Raw genomic sequence first — 17,406 nt, 5'->3', positions numbered from 1 at the left:
CATTGAAGGCAATCTCAACGCTGTGCATGACAGGGAAGACATCCTCCTCCCTCATGTGGTACCCTTCCTGCAGGCTAATCCTGACATGACCCTCCAGCATGACAATGCCACCAGCCATACTGCTCGTCCTGTGCATGATTTCCTGCAAGACAGGAATGTCAGTGTTCTGCCATGGCCAGCAAAGAGCCCGGATCTCAATCCCATTGAGCACGTCTGGGATCTGTTGGATCGGAGGGTGAGGGCTAGGGCCATTCCCTCCAGAAATGTCTGGGAACTTCCAAGTGCCTTGGTGGAAGAGTGGGGTAACATCGCACAGCAAGAACTGGGAAATCTGGTGCAGTCCATGAGGAGGAGATGCACTGCAGTACTTAATGCAGCTGGTGGCCACACCAGATACTGAATGTTACTTTTGATTTTGACCCCCCCCCCCCCCCCCCCCCCTTTGTTCAGGGACACATTATTCTATTTCTGTTAGTCACATGCCTGTGAAACTTGTTCAGTTTATGTCTTAGTTGTTGAATCTTTTTATGTTCATACAAATATTTACACATGAGAGGACGTTTCTTTTTTGCTGAGTTAAGAGGACCAAATAGGACATCCAGAAATTAATCATATAGACAAAATATGGTACTGAATCGTACCATACTCATATAGGTATTTACTTCAAGGTTCTTCAAAGAATACCATCCCACTATATGTCCAAGAAGCCACGGTAAAATTAATATACTATGTTATTTTTACATAGTACTCCAAGAAAGCTAACATATTACCACTGTACTTGTATGAAAAACACATTACCACGTTACTGTGAGCCTTTACCATGGTACTTTTTAATTAGCATGGACTTAGACTAACTCCCAAAGACTTAATGTTTATAAAATTACGTATAATACATGCACAACATGTTCTAACAGTTGCTGCCAACACTTTCATAGTGGTTCTGAATGTGCTGACGTCAAACGTGCGTTCAGGTGGGGCCATTCAGGGGCAGCAGACGCATGTGCGCGCTCACGAGGGCTAGGCGGGAGTGCGCTGTGTTGACGGAGGTGAGTGACTGGAGAGGCAACATGTCCAGCACAGCCGCCGCGCACCTCAACGACAATGAAGAACCGGGCCTCAACGGTAAACGTATTTTATTTCTGCAGGAGAAACTCGGGAGTGACTCTGTTGTCGCTTTAAAACCGCTGTTTGCGGACGTGTTTCTCTGGAGCTTTAAAACGTTGTTATGCAACATCTATTGTTTCACTTCGCTCAATGACTGGAATTTCCTCCTCGCTCGTGCAGGGAGGGGTAAGAAGGCGGGAACGCGTTGTTGCGTCATAGCGCGAGCGCCAATGAGAACGTGTTTGAGCAGGATTCGCTGATGATTGATGGAACGCAAGCCAATCGCTAGTTCCACAGTAGGTTAATATGCCGAGGAGGCGGGACTAAGCAGATGTCAAAACAACTAAAGAAACTGATGCAGTTGATTTGGGTTATTGGCTGGGCACTGCATTATATTTGTATTGATTATTTTGTGCCATTCTGAAAGGTTGTTCCTAGTAGTTTTACTTTCACAGCTAGCAACAACTAGACCTATATTTGTACAGCTGTAGTTTAAATATAACAGTTGCATGCAGCATTAATATTATAATTATTTTACATTTATATATTTCAGCAGTAGGATTGCACAGAATCACATTTTATCAGTTGTTTTGATGCATTGTGTCTGCAATATATCCGTGACCGTCTTTGCCTTCAAAAATTGGTTGCACAAGCAAAGAGCAAATAATATTTCCTCAACTCAAGCACGCTTTCTAAGATGTCTAGTACTGACTAGAGTTTAGACAAAGGGTTTTTAAATAGCTTTTAAAATGCATTTATAGTTACAGAATATATTTTTTAAGTCTTCTAGTAGCAAGAATTACCCTAACCGAATTTATACTCTTAATTCTTGGACAACCATCACAGGTTTGAATGGAATTTAGGTGAAACTTCATATGCATTTACATATATTTCTATACTCTACAAATGTCTGGTGATTGCATTAGTTAAACCATAATAAATGATTCATTATGATTGATAATGCATGCACTGTAGAACCAATATCCAGCCTTAAAAACATGACAGAGAGAAATCAATGACATAGATTGTAGACTACATCTGTCTGCATTTTGTCTGGTTTTGATTTGTACTATCTGTAAAGTGACGTTATCAAGTAATTCAATATACAATGTGATGTATGAAAGGAAGTAGCATCTCTGAAGCTGTACTAGGCCAGAAACATGTCTAAACATGATTCCTCCCTAGAACTTTAAAAGTGGTGTCTCGGGATATTTATCGAGAATTGTGAAAAGGGGGTGTTCCATAACAGAATGGGAAATAACCTGAATGTGACTGTGTTAAAATGCGTAAATGTGTACGAGGCATTAAGTGGCTATTGGGTATTAATCAACTTTGTTTACAGTCTTCCGTGTGGGATGTAGGCTCATATTTTACTAATGGTTTGAGAAGCTATTACTGTGTCTCAAAACCTAGAGAGCTGCCTATTAAGACAGCAGTTTTGGACATCATTGGTTTGTTAAATGCTGCCTAGGTAGGGAGCTCACTATACTTGTAGACACAACCTCTGTCTGTCTCCTCTTTGCTGTCATTTTGTCACATTCATGTAAATGTATTGACTTTTTACCATTCTGACCATCAGAGAGGTACAAACTCCTGAAAATGAGCGTTTGTCATACGGTTTTATTGTGATGGTGGTTAACCCACTGTTGTAGGTTTTTCAGCGTCTGTGGCACACAGACAGATCTGGTTTGGGAGAGTGAAAAGCAGAGAATGGACTCATTTACCTCGCTCTTGTAGAGATTACATAATCCCCTCCAACCCGCTCCACTGTGGCGGCAGATTCCATTAGAGCTGTTCTAGGATCAGCGCATTAACAGATCGACAGCAGTGAATTGTGTAACTCGAGCTTGTGTGTGCTGAATAACAGTGAACTGGTGTGTTATCTGTGCATTCATTTGAATATTTCGACACTTGATGTAGTCCGTCACCACCTTGTGTGGAAATATGGCCAGGATGTTTGTTTTGAAGGAAAACTCGCCACCACAATTCTAGAGTGTTGTGGGTGCTTGCTAGGATGTTCCTATATGGTTGCTAAGGTGTTCTGAGTGGTTGCTAGGGTATTCTAGGTGGTTACTTAGTGGCCCAAGTCAAAAGAGCCCACCCACAAGTCTCTGTTATTATATTGTTATTATGCATATTCTGGTCTCGAGCTATGGCTCGGAATAGGGAAGGACGTGCCAGGGTGGTGGAAGAAATGAATGGGATTTTTACTTCCGAAACCAGACTGTTGTGCTCTATTATGAAAATTGGTTGGTTTCGCACATCCCTAGCTCAGGTCCCTTGTTCAGTGTACGTCTGTGGTATTTTTTGCTATTTTGTTATCTGCCTGGTGAAAATATTTAATCGGATCACTAACAATAAAATAGTACAGTTTTTAAGCCGGAAGATTTGAGGTACCTTTCATATCTGAGGCACAAATGGTGTGGGGACGAGCGCCAAAGTTTAATACTTGGGGTTCAGTGAAGCTACAAGCTAGTCATAACTTAAATTAGTTAAAATACAGTCAAGGTACACTTTTAAAAAAAAATAGTTAGCTACACTACAAATTACTAACAAAAGTAGCTAACTACATTGAAGCTATTTAAAGCAGAAGATATTGAAAAAAAGATTTTGCAGTAGGACTGCAACTAATGATTATATTAATAATGACTAATGTAACGATTATTCGAGCGATTATTCGACTATTCAGGCGATTATTGCTACGATTATTCATTAACTCTTAACCGAATATTTAGCTTGTTCCTCACCTTAAAAGGTTGTATTAAATGTGGTAACTAACAATAAAGAGGACAAAATCATTTTTAAAAATACCTCTAAATGACATTCACTGAATTACAAGGAAAAAAACTTGGATTTTTATTTCAACTTGGAAGTTTAATTTAGTAAAAAAAAATTCACTGCAAAAAAATAATATTGTTATCAAGAGTTTTTGTCTTGTTTTCCATTTAAAATGATGTAAAAATCCTTAAAATAAGATACATTTACTTGAGAAGCAACATATAAGATATTTAGAATTGCTTTGAGAGAGTGTATATTGAGTATAAGTGTATTTTTCACTTTTTTCACCAGTGCAGTAAAGAAAAATATACTCATATTCAAGATATAATGTATTCTGTGAAAGCAAGTCTAAATATCTTATATGTTGCTTTCAAGTAAATGTACAGTACTGTGCAAAAGTTTTAGGCACTTGTGAAAAATGTTGCATAGTGAGGATGTCTTCAAAAATATTGCCGTAAATAGTTTTTATTTATCACTTAATGTCATACAAAGTCCAGTAAACATAAAAAAGCTAAATCAATATTCGGTGTGACCACCTTTGCCTTTAAAACAGCCCCAATTCTCCTAGGTACACCTGGACACAGTTTTTCTTGGTTGTTGGCAGATAGGATGTTCCAAGCTTCTTGAAGAATTCACCACAGTTCTTCTATCTATTTGGGCTGTCTCAGTCGCTTCTGTCTCTTTATGTAATCTCAGACAGACACGATGTTCAGTGGGGGGCTCTGTGGGGGCCATGACATCTGTTGCAGGGCTCCCTGTTCTTCTATTCTAATCTTTTCTATTTGCAAAAGTAATGTTTGGGAGTCTAACATTTATATTTCCTATTGACACACTAAAGCTGAAGATATAAATAACCATCTGAAGACAAATGCTTTTGTGAAACATCTTATGTGCTTAAGACTTTTGCACAGTACTGTATCTTGTTTTAAGAATTTTTGGATATTTTACAATATTTAAATATTAAATATTTTATTCAACTTTCTCCAATAACAATTTTTTCTTCTGCAGTACAGCTCCTAAAGTAAATGTACGTTGTTTTAAATGAGTTTTAGATATTATTTTGGAAAACAAGCCAAAAAAGACTAATCAAATATGTATTTTGTATATAGTGTATAATGGGCTAAGATTACACTCTCACCTTTTTTGGTCACTTCGATCCATTTTTAACTCACAAAAAACAAACTCTCTCTTCTTAATAGAGCTGTGTTTCGCCGATTTTATTCACGATAAGATACACACCATGCCACATACAGTATATTATGATTCAATATGTCACGAGCCATCACGTTATAATCTAGCTGCAGCAAATGCGCGTGAGGAACGAGCGTCCTCGTGTCAGAGTGTGCATCAACTGGGTGCAGTTTCAACCTCTCCCCCTTAAATTGGGTCACTTCACGCAACTCATATAAGCGGTACTGACTGCACAAAGAAATGCCAGTTTTGGAGTTTATTTACATGGCCCGCTTCCTTATTATTTGAACTTTAATAAAGGATGCATTAAAGATATAACGCCAGGGTGTTTCCTTTTTGGACGCCCTGACATGCAAGTTCTGCTTAAGTGCAATGCCAGATCCGGCTCCGCTTTATTTCACGATGGCACTACTTCTGTATTTACTTATTTAACATTTTTGCATTATAATTCCCTCATACTCTCGCGCGCCATCAGTAGAGATTCATATGATCTCGATCAAACAACTGTTTGACAATGAAACATTTTGTTGGCAATATTTTATTGTCGACATTGTGGATAACATCAGCTAATCATTTCAGCCCTATTTTGCAGTTCTGATCATAGAATTAAATATCACTTGATAGTTATACATGTAATTAGGGTGAAAATATTACACTGAACATAAAGGTTTATACTTAATATAAAGTAATAAAAATAGAAAACACCCTACACCCACCGAGTTGACTGATAGTAAAAAAATAGCAGAAATTAACACAATATTTCACTTCAAAAAGGAAAGCAAAGTCCCTTTATGGCTGTGCGGGACTCAAGTGAATAATCATTTATGTGAACTATAGTTCATTTATGCTGCCATCAGGCACCCTAGATTTTTCAGTGCATAAATATGAGACAAAATGATAATTTTGGCCAAAATACGGGACATCCCGCCTCATACAGTACAGTCGCCAACCCTAGTTACTACCCAACACTGTTGGGTTTCTTGAAATCAAGTATGTGAAATCAGATGCCTCTCTCATGAAAAGACATTGGAATGTTGGACTAGGGCACTGCCATGGCAACAGGCCCATAACTGGGCAAATACATAACTGTAAGGTGAAAAGATTTTAGGTGTGTCCCAAACCGCACACTTCTGCACTATTCTACGCCATTTTGTAGTGCAAGTAGTGCGAGTAGTATGTTAATACTGAAAATGTAGCAAAAATAAGTGTACTTTAAGTATCCGAATGAGGCACTTTTTCAACCGACAAAACCGGAGTGTGGAATGTTGGACACTTAATGCACTCGGGACATATGCGGCATGCCGTACATAGCGGAAGGGGCGAAGTTACCTGGCTGAGCTGCTGGTCTGACAAAACAGTTGTAAATAATAAAGGATGGAGCAGCTAGTGAAACTTCAGCAGAAACAGCACCTTACAAATGTGAGTTGAATGATCACCATCACCCCAAGCTGTGTGAATATGTATGTTGTTTGAGATAAAAGTGTTTTTTTTGTTGTTTTTTTTATCCTTTTATCAAAATCACATGTTACAAAACTTGCAACACCATACAGTACATGTAATACAATATTTATACACTAGGGGGAGCTTAATACAAATCTATATAAAAATATTAAAGAATTTACTAATTGTAACAGTTTTGATTGCCTTTTGTTTCACAGAGAATCGAACAGTCGAGGCAATATAATGTTCCATTTCCTTTTTAAACAATATAAAGCCGGGTTTTTGAAAGAAAACGTACATTTGTGAATATGAAAATTTGCCAGTAAAAAGATAAGGTATATCATATAAACATGACTATGTTTGTTTTTATGATTCTCCAGGAGACAAAGAATATATATTTCCTCAATAAAACAAACTGATCATCAATATACTTGACAATAAAATCACATACATTTAGCCAAAAAGGCCTTACAAATGGGCAGTGCCAAAACAAATGAACCACAGTTTCAGAGCAGCTATCACAAAAGGTACAACTTACATCAATGTTATCTTTAATTTTTACAAAATAATGTTTCGCTGGGTAGATCCTGTGTATGAGTTTAAATGAAACTTCCTTATCTTTATTTGTAATTAGATACTGATTAGGTATAAGCCAAACCTTTTCCCAAACAATACTGTCTGTAAAACAATTCCAGTATGAACACACATATGAGTTACAACATCTCTTTGGAACAAAGCTCTTATGGATATATTTCTAGAGGGAAAGGGATGTGTTACAGGGATATTATAGGGATATGAGTCAGAAACTCTTAAGTAAAAAATAAAGCCATTTAAATTAAATAATTGATCCACCAATATAATGCCATTATCAAACCAGTATTTAAGGAAAAGAGATTTGTGATTATATAAGATGTACTTATTGTTCCATATATAATACCTGTGAGGTGAGAAATTATGTTTGTGTATCATGGACCATGAGAGAAAGGCCTGGCGATGAAACTCAGCCAGTTTTATTGGTATTTTACCATCATAATTACAACTAAGGAAAAAATGTGTACCACCCAAGTTTGAAAGTACATGAAAGGGGATCAAGTTCCTAATGGAAGTAGGATTTCTAACAATCTGTCTAAGCCAATTAACCATAAATGTATTATTTAATGTAGCGAAATCCAAAAAATTGAGGCCGCTGTTTTCATATGAATGCATAATTGTTTTCTTTATATAATGTGTTTTGTTTTTCCATATAAAGTCAAATAACACTTTGTAAATCTCTTTGCAAATTTTTTTGCAAGATGTAAAGCCAATGCTGCATACAGTAAGTTAGTCAAGAGATATCTTCTGCCTTTGTAATTACAATTCTGCCCCTTAATGAAAGATCTCTTATAAGCCACTGGTTTAATTTCCTTTTAGTTTTTGTAATAATAGGATTCAAATTTAGAGTACATCTTCTATTCTGATCTTTAGTAATCAATATTCCCAAATACTGAATCTCATTTCTTATTGGGATACTGCAATAAGATATTTCAGAGCATTCCTTGATAGCCAGTAGTTCACATTTAGTCAAGTTCAAGTATATACCAGATGCCTTTGAGAACTCATCAATTACCTCAATAGCAGTAGGAATCAGATTTTTGTTTTGAATGAAGAGTGTAGTAGGGTTGCCACCCGTCCCGTAAAATACGTGATTTGTCCTGTATTTAAGCTGGTCAGATGGCGTCACGGTGAAATCGTTCCAGATCGGCAATTTAACATTGATGTAAGTTGGAAAATGTGCCTGCGGTTGGTAAGGGACCGTCTGAAATGTCCACACATTGTGCTAAAACGTGCTAATACTGTGGAGGGTGTGGTAAGGGACTGTCTGAAAAGTCCACAAATGGTGGTAGAACTGTGGAGTTTTTCTATATAAATGTTCAATAAGATCAAACAATGTATGAATACAATCATAAAGATAAAAACTTCAAAAGTTGCAACCATAGAGTGTAGTGTCATCAGCTAATTGAGTTACTTTTAATTCTCTATCAATGATATTAATACCTTTTAATGCACTCGATTTAATATGGTATGAAAGAAACGGCAAATGATTCTGTGTAGTAAATAATGTTAAGTGTTCCATTTGGGACGATACTACACTTTGAAAATGGTAAGTTGTGCGTGGATAGCAGAGAATAGCATGAGCCTCCACATGCGGAGTCTCCGCGGTGTCATGCACAACGAGCCACGTGATAAGATGCACGGATTGACTGTCTCAGAAACGGAGCCAACTGAGACTTGTCCTCCACCACCCAGATTGAGGTGAGTAACCGTGCCACCATGAGGACCTACTAAGTAGTGGGAATTGGGCATTCCAAATTGAGGGGGAAAGGGGATAAAAAATATATATAATATATATAAACAAAAAACAATGCTATCAAATGGATAACAGGCACAACAATGCCGCTACAACTGGGGCCGCCATCTTGATTGTTTTGGGTTGAATGGATAACATGACTGTGTCACATGACAACAAATACATCATTTTCGAATAGCTCTGTTTTCCCTGTCCACACTACAATGCGAAGGTGCAGTTTTCAAAAGTGTTTTCGAAAAGCTCAGTTTCTGCTGGTTCTGCTGTTCAGATGTCTCGAGGAGCACACATCACACCAGATCATGTTATTAAGGCATCATGGGACCTGTCTGTGGAGCTTTCGGTGTTGCCTAGCAACAGTGAGGGTCAGACGAGATGCATACGTGTCTTTTGTTCACACCGGGTCAACAGAGAGATTCGTAATGCTTCATTGTGTTTGTGACTCTGTGATCTTGAACACATTTTTTAATTAAAATATAGGAAAAAGTCCAGGGAAATATTTAGGGGGAAAAAATAACTTGGGCTATCATTCAGTTAACATTTTTAATTGAATGAATTACATGATATGCTGATGAATTAATCTTATTAATCACAATCAATCGCCTATATAAATATTTTCTGAGAAAGGCCCTCAAAAAAAAAAAAAAAAATGCAATATATACTGTCATATTTAAATAATTATAGATATATTGAAATAATTATAAATAACTCAGAAATACCTTAGAAATCATTATGATGTCACAACCATGATCTCAGTCTTAAAGGTGTAATTTGTGTAATTTGAGCAGTTTTTTAGGTACAATAGCAAAAATACCCTGTCTAATTCCAGGAACAGACAGTCTGGAAAACTGCAGCAAGAAACGCTGAGTAACAGTGTCAGAGGAATTCAGGGGTGAAAAATTAAATGCTACAAAAGTGTAGAACATGGTTCATTTAAATGCAATCGTGCGTCACATTTTGTTAATTTTAAGCAATGCTAATCTCTTTGGTTTTCAGGATCCTGGGTGGAACTGGAGATAAATGGAAACACTCAGCTACAGAACCCCAGTTTGCCCTCCCTGCTGGAGAATGGGAATGAAGGCGAGTCCCAGGCTTCACAGGCCCTGGAGGCTGTGCAGGAGGAAGAGGAGGTTCTGACAGGAGGACTGGAGCATGTACCGTCCTCCTCCTCCATCCATAACGGTGACATGGAGAAAATCTTGCTCGATGCCCAGCACGAGTCTAGCCCCAGTAGCTCATCCTGCAACAGGTATGGAAAAATACCCCAGCAAAGGTCTCTAGTGAACCGTTTGATTCTTAAGCGAATCACTCTGATGAGCCTGTTTTCTTTATTGAATTAAAAACATACAGCGTGACCAGTGTAGTCCGATTCTGAAACTAATCACTCTGATGAGCCGGTTCTTTTTAGTGATTTAAAATCATAGCGCAACCAGTGGTCTCTGATTCGCAAACAAATCACTTTAATGAGCTGGTTCTCAGACTTCCAGAAGTCTTTGTTTCCTGGAAAATTAGTTGTCTTGTTTAACAGTTATCTGTTGGCATACTTTTAAATGGCTTTTAAAAGTAATGAGACTAAATGGACAGAATTCATTCAGTGCAAATAGTGCAGTCGTGTGCAAACGTGCTGTGTGATAGAAGGTTTTTAATCACAGACAACGTTTCCATGTAAGCAGTCTTCCATTCAAGTGGAAAGAGCGTTCCAATGAGGGCACGTTTAATAAGGAGGAAAGAGTGGAAAAAGAGAGATAAAAGAGACGGGAGACAGATGCCTTCAGCATACTGTATATTGTAAGCAGATAAAAAAAATAAAAAAAGAGTTATATTTATCTTTATTTTCTTATTCTTATTACAATGGCTACTTTTGGCTAAATGCAGTATAATTCACTCCAAACATCGTTGTTGTTTTCTTGTCTCCTTTAATCTGTATTTTACATTTGCTCTGTGCTTTTACAGCCCACCACGACCTCACAGTCCTGATCACGATGAGGGTCAGATCATGTTCGATGTGGAGATGCCGAGCGAGAGAGACTGTCAGGTGAGACTTGCAAGCAATATATGAATCTACTGTTAGAGTCGTTCTTCAGCTACAGTCTTATAGTGATAGAGTCTGGAATTAAATATGAAATAATACTGTGTTTTTACAACTCTTCTTGTCTCTTTTGTTTCATCTTTCCCAGTCAGAGGATGACAGTGTGGAGAAGGACAGAGATGATGATATTCTAATGAATAAAGGGGAGGGTTGGGTGGCAGACTGGTCCAGTCGACCAGAAAACATTCCCCCAAAGTAAGTAACAGTATTCATTTAAAGCCATATGTGTTTTGTGCATATGCCCACAGTGCCTCAACTTAGCACTGATGTGATCAACGTTAAGTTTCCCCATATACGGACATCTGTTTCCATGTGTGCAAATTAATACCTTGCTGGTTTCTGAACAGGATGAACTAACAATCCAGTTTAATACAATATTCCCCAGAAGTATATAGTTGTTTTAATTTAAAAGCAGAAAAATATGGTATTCGGCTGGAGATATAGGGTATAGCGCATGGCGATAGCAACGCCAAGGTCATGGGTTCGATTTCGTGTACAGTACCTTGAATGCACTGCAAAATCACTTTGTGTGCAACTTTACAAACATTTCTTATTTTCTGGGAAAATTAAATGTGCCTTGCAAGGTATCAAACTCACAACAAAACTGAAGTTTTTGAAATAAAGTTTGAGTTTGTGGTAGTACTTGATTTCACAGTCGTACAGTTCCACTGAAAATATAATCGTCTTTCACCTGTTGCAGGGAGTTTCATTTCCGTCACCCGAAGCGCTCTGGATCAGTGTCTCTTAGCATGAGGAAGACTGGTGCTATGAAGAAAGGAGGCGTGTTCTCCGCTGAGTTCCTCAAAGTGTTCATGCCATCATTGCTGCTCACCCACATCCTGGCACTGGGACTAGGGTTAGTGCCAACACATTCTAACTGTACATATGGGTAGAACACTAATAATTTCTGATGATCATATACACTGATGAGCCGAAACATCTTGACCACTTACAGGTGAAGCGAATAACGTTGATCATCTCCTAACAAGGCCACATGTCAAGGTCTGGGTAGATTAGATGGGAAGCGAACAATTAGTTCTCGTAATCAACTTTTGAATACAGGAGAAATGGTTAGGAGTGAAGACATGAGTGACTTTGACAAGGGCCAAATTGGTATGGCCAGATGACTGGGTCAGAGCATCTCTGAAACGGCAAGGCTTGTGGGGTGCTCCCGGTCAGCAGTGGTGAGTACCTACCGACAGTGGTCCGAGGAGGGACAAACCAAATCCTGCGACAGGGTGTTGGGCACCCAAGGCTCATCGATGCGCAAGGGTAGGGAAGGCTATCCCGTCTGGTCCGAACCGACATGATGACCCCTGTGCACCATCGAAAGCACCTACAATGGGCACATGAGCGTCGGAACTGGACCTTGGAGCAGTGGAAGAAGGTCGCCTGGTCCAATGAGTCACGTTTTCTTTTACATCACGTGGACGGCCGTGGACGTGTGTGCCGTTTACCATGGGAAGTGATGGCACCAGGATGCACTGTGGGAAGACAACAAGCCAGTGGAGGGAGTGTGATGCTCTAGGCAATGTTTTGCTGGGAAACCCTGGGTCACTGCACACCAGGTACACCCCTTCATGGTATTCCCTGATGGCAGTGGCCTCTTTCAGCAGGATAATGCACCCTGCCACACTGCATACATTGTTCGGGAATGGTTTGTGGAACATGATGAAGAGTTCAAGGTGTTGCCCTGGCCTCCGAATTCCCCAGATCTCAATCCGATTGAGCATCTGTGGGATGTGCTGGACCAACAAGTCCGATCCACGGCAGCTCCACCTCGCAACTTACTGGACTTAAAGGATCTGCTGCTAATGTCTTGGAGCCAGATGCCATAGGACACATTCAGGGGTCTTGTGGAGTCCATGCATTGGCGAGTTGGCGCTGTTTTGGCGGCTTGTGGAGGACCAACAGCATATTAGGCAGGTGGTCATAATGTTTTGGCTCATCGGTGTATATAGAACATTCTTTCTGGCATAGTTTGTTGCAAAGTCAATAAAATAATAATGTATTTATATTTTTAGTATTTAAAGTGTAAAAAAAAAAAAAAAGTGTCAACATTTACTCACGCTCATCACATTTTTCCATGTAACAAAAGTATTAAATAATTTTACTGTCCAGATCCAAAAATGAATCATAAAAGTAGTCAATACTACTTGCGTGCTATTTTCCAAGTCTTCTAAAGACATATGATAGCTTTGAGTGAGGAACAGACAGCCCATTCAAAACATGATACAAGGAGAAAGAATTGCAAAAAAAACTTAATTGGTTCTCGTATGTCATGACGTGCTAGGTTTAAACATATGGAGCACAAACGAGATTTCAACTATGGTGGAGGACAAAATGTTTAGTAAATATTGACTTAAATTTGCACATTGAAAAGTTGAAATAAAATTTGTTCTGTAGACCTACATACCTATTAAATATAGATTCTAAAATAAAGCAGACCAGTTACTGTATTTTCCGGAATAAAGGTCAAATTTATTTCATCATCTGAACGGTCCTGCGATTTATAGTCCTAAGCGAATTATTTATATTATTTAAACTTAACTGATGTTGGCTGATCCAACACACAGACACATAAAAACACAGCTTTACACACAAACTGATGAAAACATCAGTCATAAGCTGGGTTTCCATCGACGTGTTTCACATTTTTTAAGCGCATTTCTAAAAATGTGACTAAAGAAAATACAAATCGTTACGTGTTTCCATCCACTACGTCATGTGCATCATCTTGAGGGAGCCCGCCTTGTCATGATGGAGCAGCTGAATGATCTCCTTGCTTCAGAGAGAGTTTTATTTGCCGGATTGTAGCAATTGTACCTCATTTTAATAAATCTTGCCAGGAGATGCTGCAGAATAAGTTAAATATCTGATATAATGAGGGCTGCAATGCCCACACACCATCAGCGTCCACATACCTTGTTCTGGCAGATTGTGAGGACCCACTTTAAAGACAAGCTGTTGATTAAGGGCTATATTCGAAGAATTGGGTTTCGTTGGGCCAGTCACATTAAGCTATCGCACACTCTTAACACGTGCACAAATGATCAAAACACGTCATCATTTTGCGAATAAACTTCCATCACTTCCATGCGCATTTTAACTAATGCGAAACTCTAGAAAATCCACCTCCTAGCGCATAAACTTTTAAGCAAATTTTATTGCTATTATCAGTGAACCGGATAATTATTGCATAGCAAAGAGGGTTGCAAATATCAGAAATATCTGCAGATAGACAGTACAAAGACAATAGGCATTTTGTTTTATTGTTTTATTTGTATACAACAGATGTGGCTTAGTCGTGTGTCTTATTATCTTGTTTTATTTTCCATGAAACATAAACAGAATATGAAAAACTTTTACGCAAGAGTAATTGAAGCAGGTTCTCCCGATTAAAACAAGGCCAAATAATGTGTGAAACGATGCGTAGTTCCTGAGATAATCTTCACATTGCATGTCTTGACATGTTGAAGGGCTGAATGGAAGTTGGCGGCTGCTCACGGGTCCTAATGCGACTTATTCAGTGCGACTTATTCAGCAATGCGACTTATCTGTGTTTTGTTTTTTCTCTCTCAACAAAGCGATTTTGACCAGATGTGACTTATATTCTGGTGCAACTTTATTCCCGGAAAATACAGTATATTAAATGTATGTCTTGTTTTTTGGGATTTTTCCCCTTTTTCTCCCGATTTGGAATGCCCAATTCCCAATGTGCTTTTAAGTCCTCGTGGTCACGTAGTGATTTGCCTCAGTCCGGGTGGCGGAGGACGAATCCCAGTTGCCTCCGCGTCTGAGACTGTCAACCTGTCTGAGACTGTCAACCTGCGCATCTTATCACGAGGCTTGTTGAGTGCGTTGCCATGGAGACATAGCGTGTGTGGAGGCTTCACGCCATCCACCGCGGCAACCACGCTCAACTCACCTTACGCGCCCCACCGAGAACGACCCACATTATAGCGACCACGAGGAGTTTTACCCCATGTGACTCTACCCTCCCTAGCAACCAGGCCAATTTGGTTGCTTAGGAGACATGGCTGGAGTCACTCAGCACGCCCTGGGATTCGAACTAGCGAACTCCAGGGGTGGTTGCCAGCATAATTTACCACTGAGCTACCCAGGCCCCCTTAAATGTATGTCTTTTTTTCATAGGGTCTACATTGGGAAAAAGTTGACCTCACCTTCCACAAGCTCATTTTGAACCAGATCAGACCCCAGTGCCTGGACGCCCCATCTGAAGCAGTGGCGTCAAAGCAGTGGCCAAACATGTGTGATAATTCCTCCCTCTTTTTTTCTCTCCTCCTTTATACTCCCATCTGTCATTTCTTTAATTTTCATCACACACTTGCCATTTCTGCGCTCTAAAGCTTACTGACTTGTTTTAGATGTTTTTATTTCTTTTATGCAGAAATCTACTGAATTATTTGCTAGCTTGCCTGGGTGTGGCTGGGAGTGTTCAATATCTCATGTACTTTTTTAGGTACCACTGGACAGAATCATAGTGCCATCTGTAAAGTCACTCGACTGTTAACAGCTCATTTTATCTGTCTTTTTTTTTTGTTGCTCATGTCATGCAATTTAGGAGTTTAGACTCTTAAAGATGTTAGATGGAGTTATACACAAGCAGGTACATCTTCTAGTGCTTCTTCGTGACAACAACAGCTCAAATGTGAGTGTTGCCACCCTGTGAACCCACTAATTAGTGCAAATAATTCAGGATACATGCGCATACTGCGCGTTCAGAGTATGCGCGGTTAGAAAAATCATGCCCCACGCGTTCAGTGCTCGCGCACTGTGCTAATGACGAAATTTGCATCACATGTCCTGTACGCAGACGCCTAGCATTTGCGTCTAACTGAAGTATTTTGGGCTTTAAGGCTCGGGTATGCTTAGTTTATCTGCCCCATTACATCTCTCACACGGTCGAGCGCACTAGCCTTTCAAAGTATACTCTTTGTACCACAAGCCTGTATGAATGCGTTTTACGCATGCGCACTGCAGCTGCTTTGTGGTACTTTTTAATACAGTCAACTCCAGGCACATGCACAGATGACGCAGACCGTCCACATGTCTAGAAAAACTGGGATGCACTTGGACAGTCCAAACATGCTGATGATGCAGTTTGCGTCGTAGTGGCACATGGAAAGCCAAAGTATACTTTCTCTCTAGCATTAGAGTATGTAAATATAAAAGCAAGTGACATGGAATAGACTTTTAAATCAACATTACCTTATAATAAATATAAACCCCACTGTTTTCATCTTATTTTGCAATCACAGTAAAAGATTTTCTGTTTAAAACAACTTAGTATGAACATGCATGCCCACCCTTCAGTTTAAGAGCCAAACTAATCAGGTTAGTTTATTGTGGAGTTACTAGGAAGGCTACACACGCACAAATACACTCTCATTTGCCTTAATGCATATCCTGCTGTCTCAGACCAGGCTCACAGCAGTCTCTGACTGTGTATCTTAGTGCCAAAGGGTTTCCACTGTGATGGTACATCTGCCAACCCAACATGAGCTTGTCGTACCTCTTGTAGACGTGTTTTTATGAGGATCGCTGCAGACTCCCTTTGGCTTGAGCTGATTATTTATCCTGTAGCTCACTAAATTATGAGAATATCATGCAATGCCTTTGCTTTTACTGTGAACACCATGTTGATGTTAGTTTATTCCAAGCAAAGTGTTTCCATAATTTATTATTATATGCTATTATATGCGCATTTGTCAAAATAACATATGCCAGACAGTAGAGACAAATCTGATGACCCCACACCCTGTGTACATATTTTTATGCGATGTGGTGTAGTTTTACAGATTTACGATTTACACTACTCATTTAGAATACTTTAGCAGGTTTACATTCAGATACATACAGGTGACTTTCATAAAACATGTCAAAAACATGTCCAGATCATATTTCACCTAAATATATATATATATATATATATATATATATATATATATATATATATATATATATATATTTTTTTTTTTTTTGTATATATATATATATATATATATATAATATATATATATGTATATATATATATATATATTTTTTTTTTTAATTGTGGCATTATTTTCATGACAGCACAATTTCCAACCAAATTCTCATTATTGTAATGCAAAAAAGAGGAAATATTTAATTTGTAAAGTCTATTTTAAATCAAGTCTATTTTTAAGATTTACGCATTTCAGTTGTGACAAATTTCTGTCAAACTGAATTGAGTAATTTGTTACGAAATGTACATATTATGAATTAAGAATGATCTATTTATTTTAACTTAAATACTTTATATTTACGCTTAATTTATAACTATGTATATTGTTTAAAAATTACTCATAAAATTGAAGTGTGTAAATCTTAAAAATAGCGTATATTTTGGTAATATTTTTTTCACTGCCCTTAATTTACGCTAATTAGAAATAAATCAATGATAAAAAAATCAATT

General features: G+C 38.5%; 1 protein-coding gene across 1 annotated transcript; it reads left to right on the top strand.

Moving 5' to 3' along the window:
- The first annotated feature begins 997 nt into the window (after window positions 1-997).
- LOC127415425 (BCL2/adenovirus E1B 19 kDa protein-interacting protein 3-like) lies at window positions 998-16,895 on the top strand. Its single transcript, XM_051654135.1, has 6 exons — window positions 998-1,122; window positions 9,854-10,106; window positions 10,811-10,892; window positions 11,035-11,141; window positions 11,647-11,802; window positions 15,102-16,895. The coding sequence occupies exons 1-6, from the start codon at window positions 999-1,001 to the stop codon at window positions 15,148-15,150; spliced, it is 771 nt and encodes a 256-aa protein (XP_051510095.1). The 5' UTR covers window position 998; the 3' UTR covers window positions 15,151-16,895.
- The last annotated feature ends 511 nt before the right edge of the window (window positions 16,896-17,406 follow it).

The sequence above is a fragment of the Myxocyprinus asiaticus genome, chromosome 24, assembly GCF_019703515.2.
Source record: "Myxocyprinus asiaticus isolate MX2 ecotype Aquarium Trade chromosome 24, UBuf_Myxa_2, whole genome shotgun sequence".
Classification (NCBI taxonomy): domain Eukaryota; kingdom Metazoa; phylum Chordata; class Actinopteri; order Cypriniformes; family Catostomidae; genus Myxocyprinus; species Myxocyprinus asiaticus.
The sequence above is the reverse complement of the archived record's forward strand: the minus strand, read 5'-3'. Positions and strand labels throughout refer to the sequence as shown.

Bases quoted from the DNA above. Each gene is read 5' to 3' on its own strand.
- LOC127415425 (XM_051654135.1), top strand. From the start codon at position 999: ATGTGCGCGCTCACGAGGGCTAGGCGGGAGTGCGCTGTGTTGACGGAG. The intron at 1,123-9,853 runs GTAAACGTATTT...TTTGGTTTTCAG, and splicing joins TGAAGAACCGGGCCTCAACG to GATCCTGGGTGGAACTGGAG. The intron at 11,803-15,101 runs GTTAGTGCCAAC...TTTTTTTCATAG, and splicing joins ATCCTGGCACTGGGACTAGG to GGTCTACATTGGGAAAAAGT.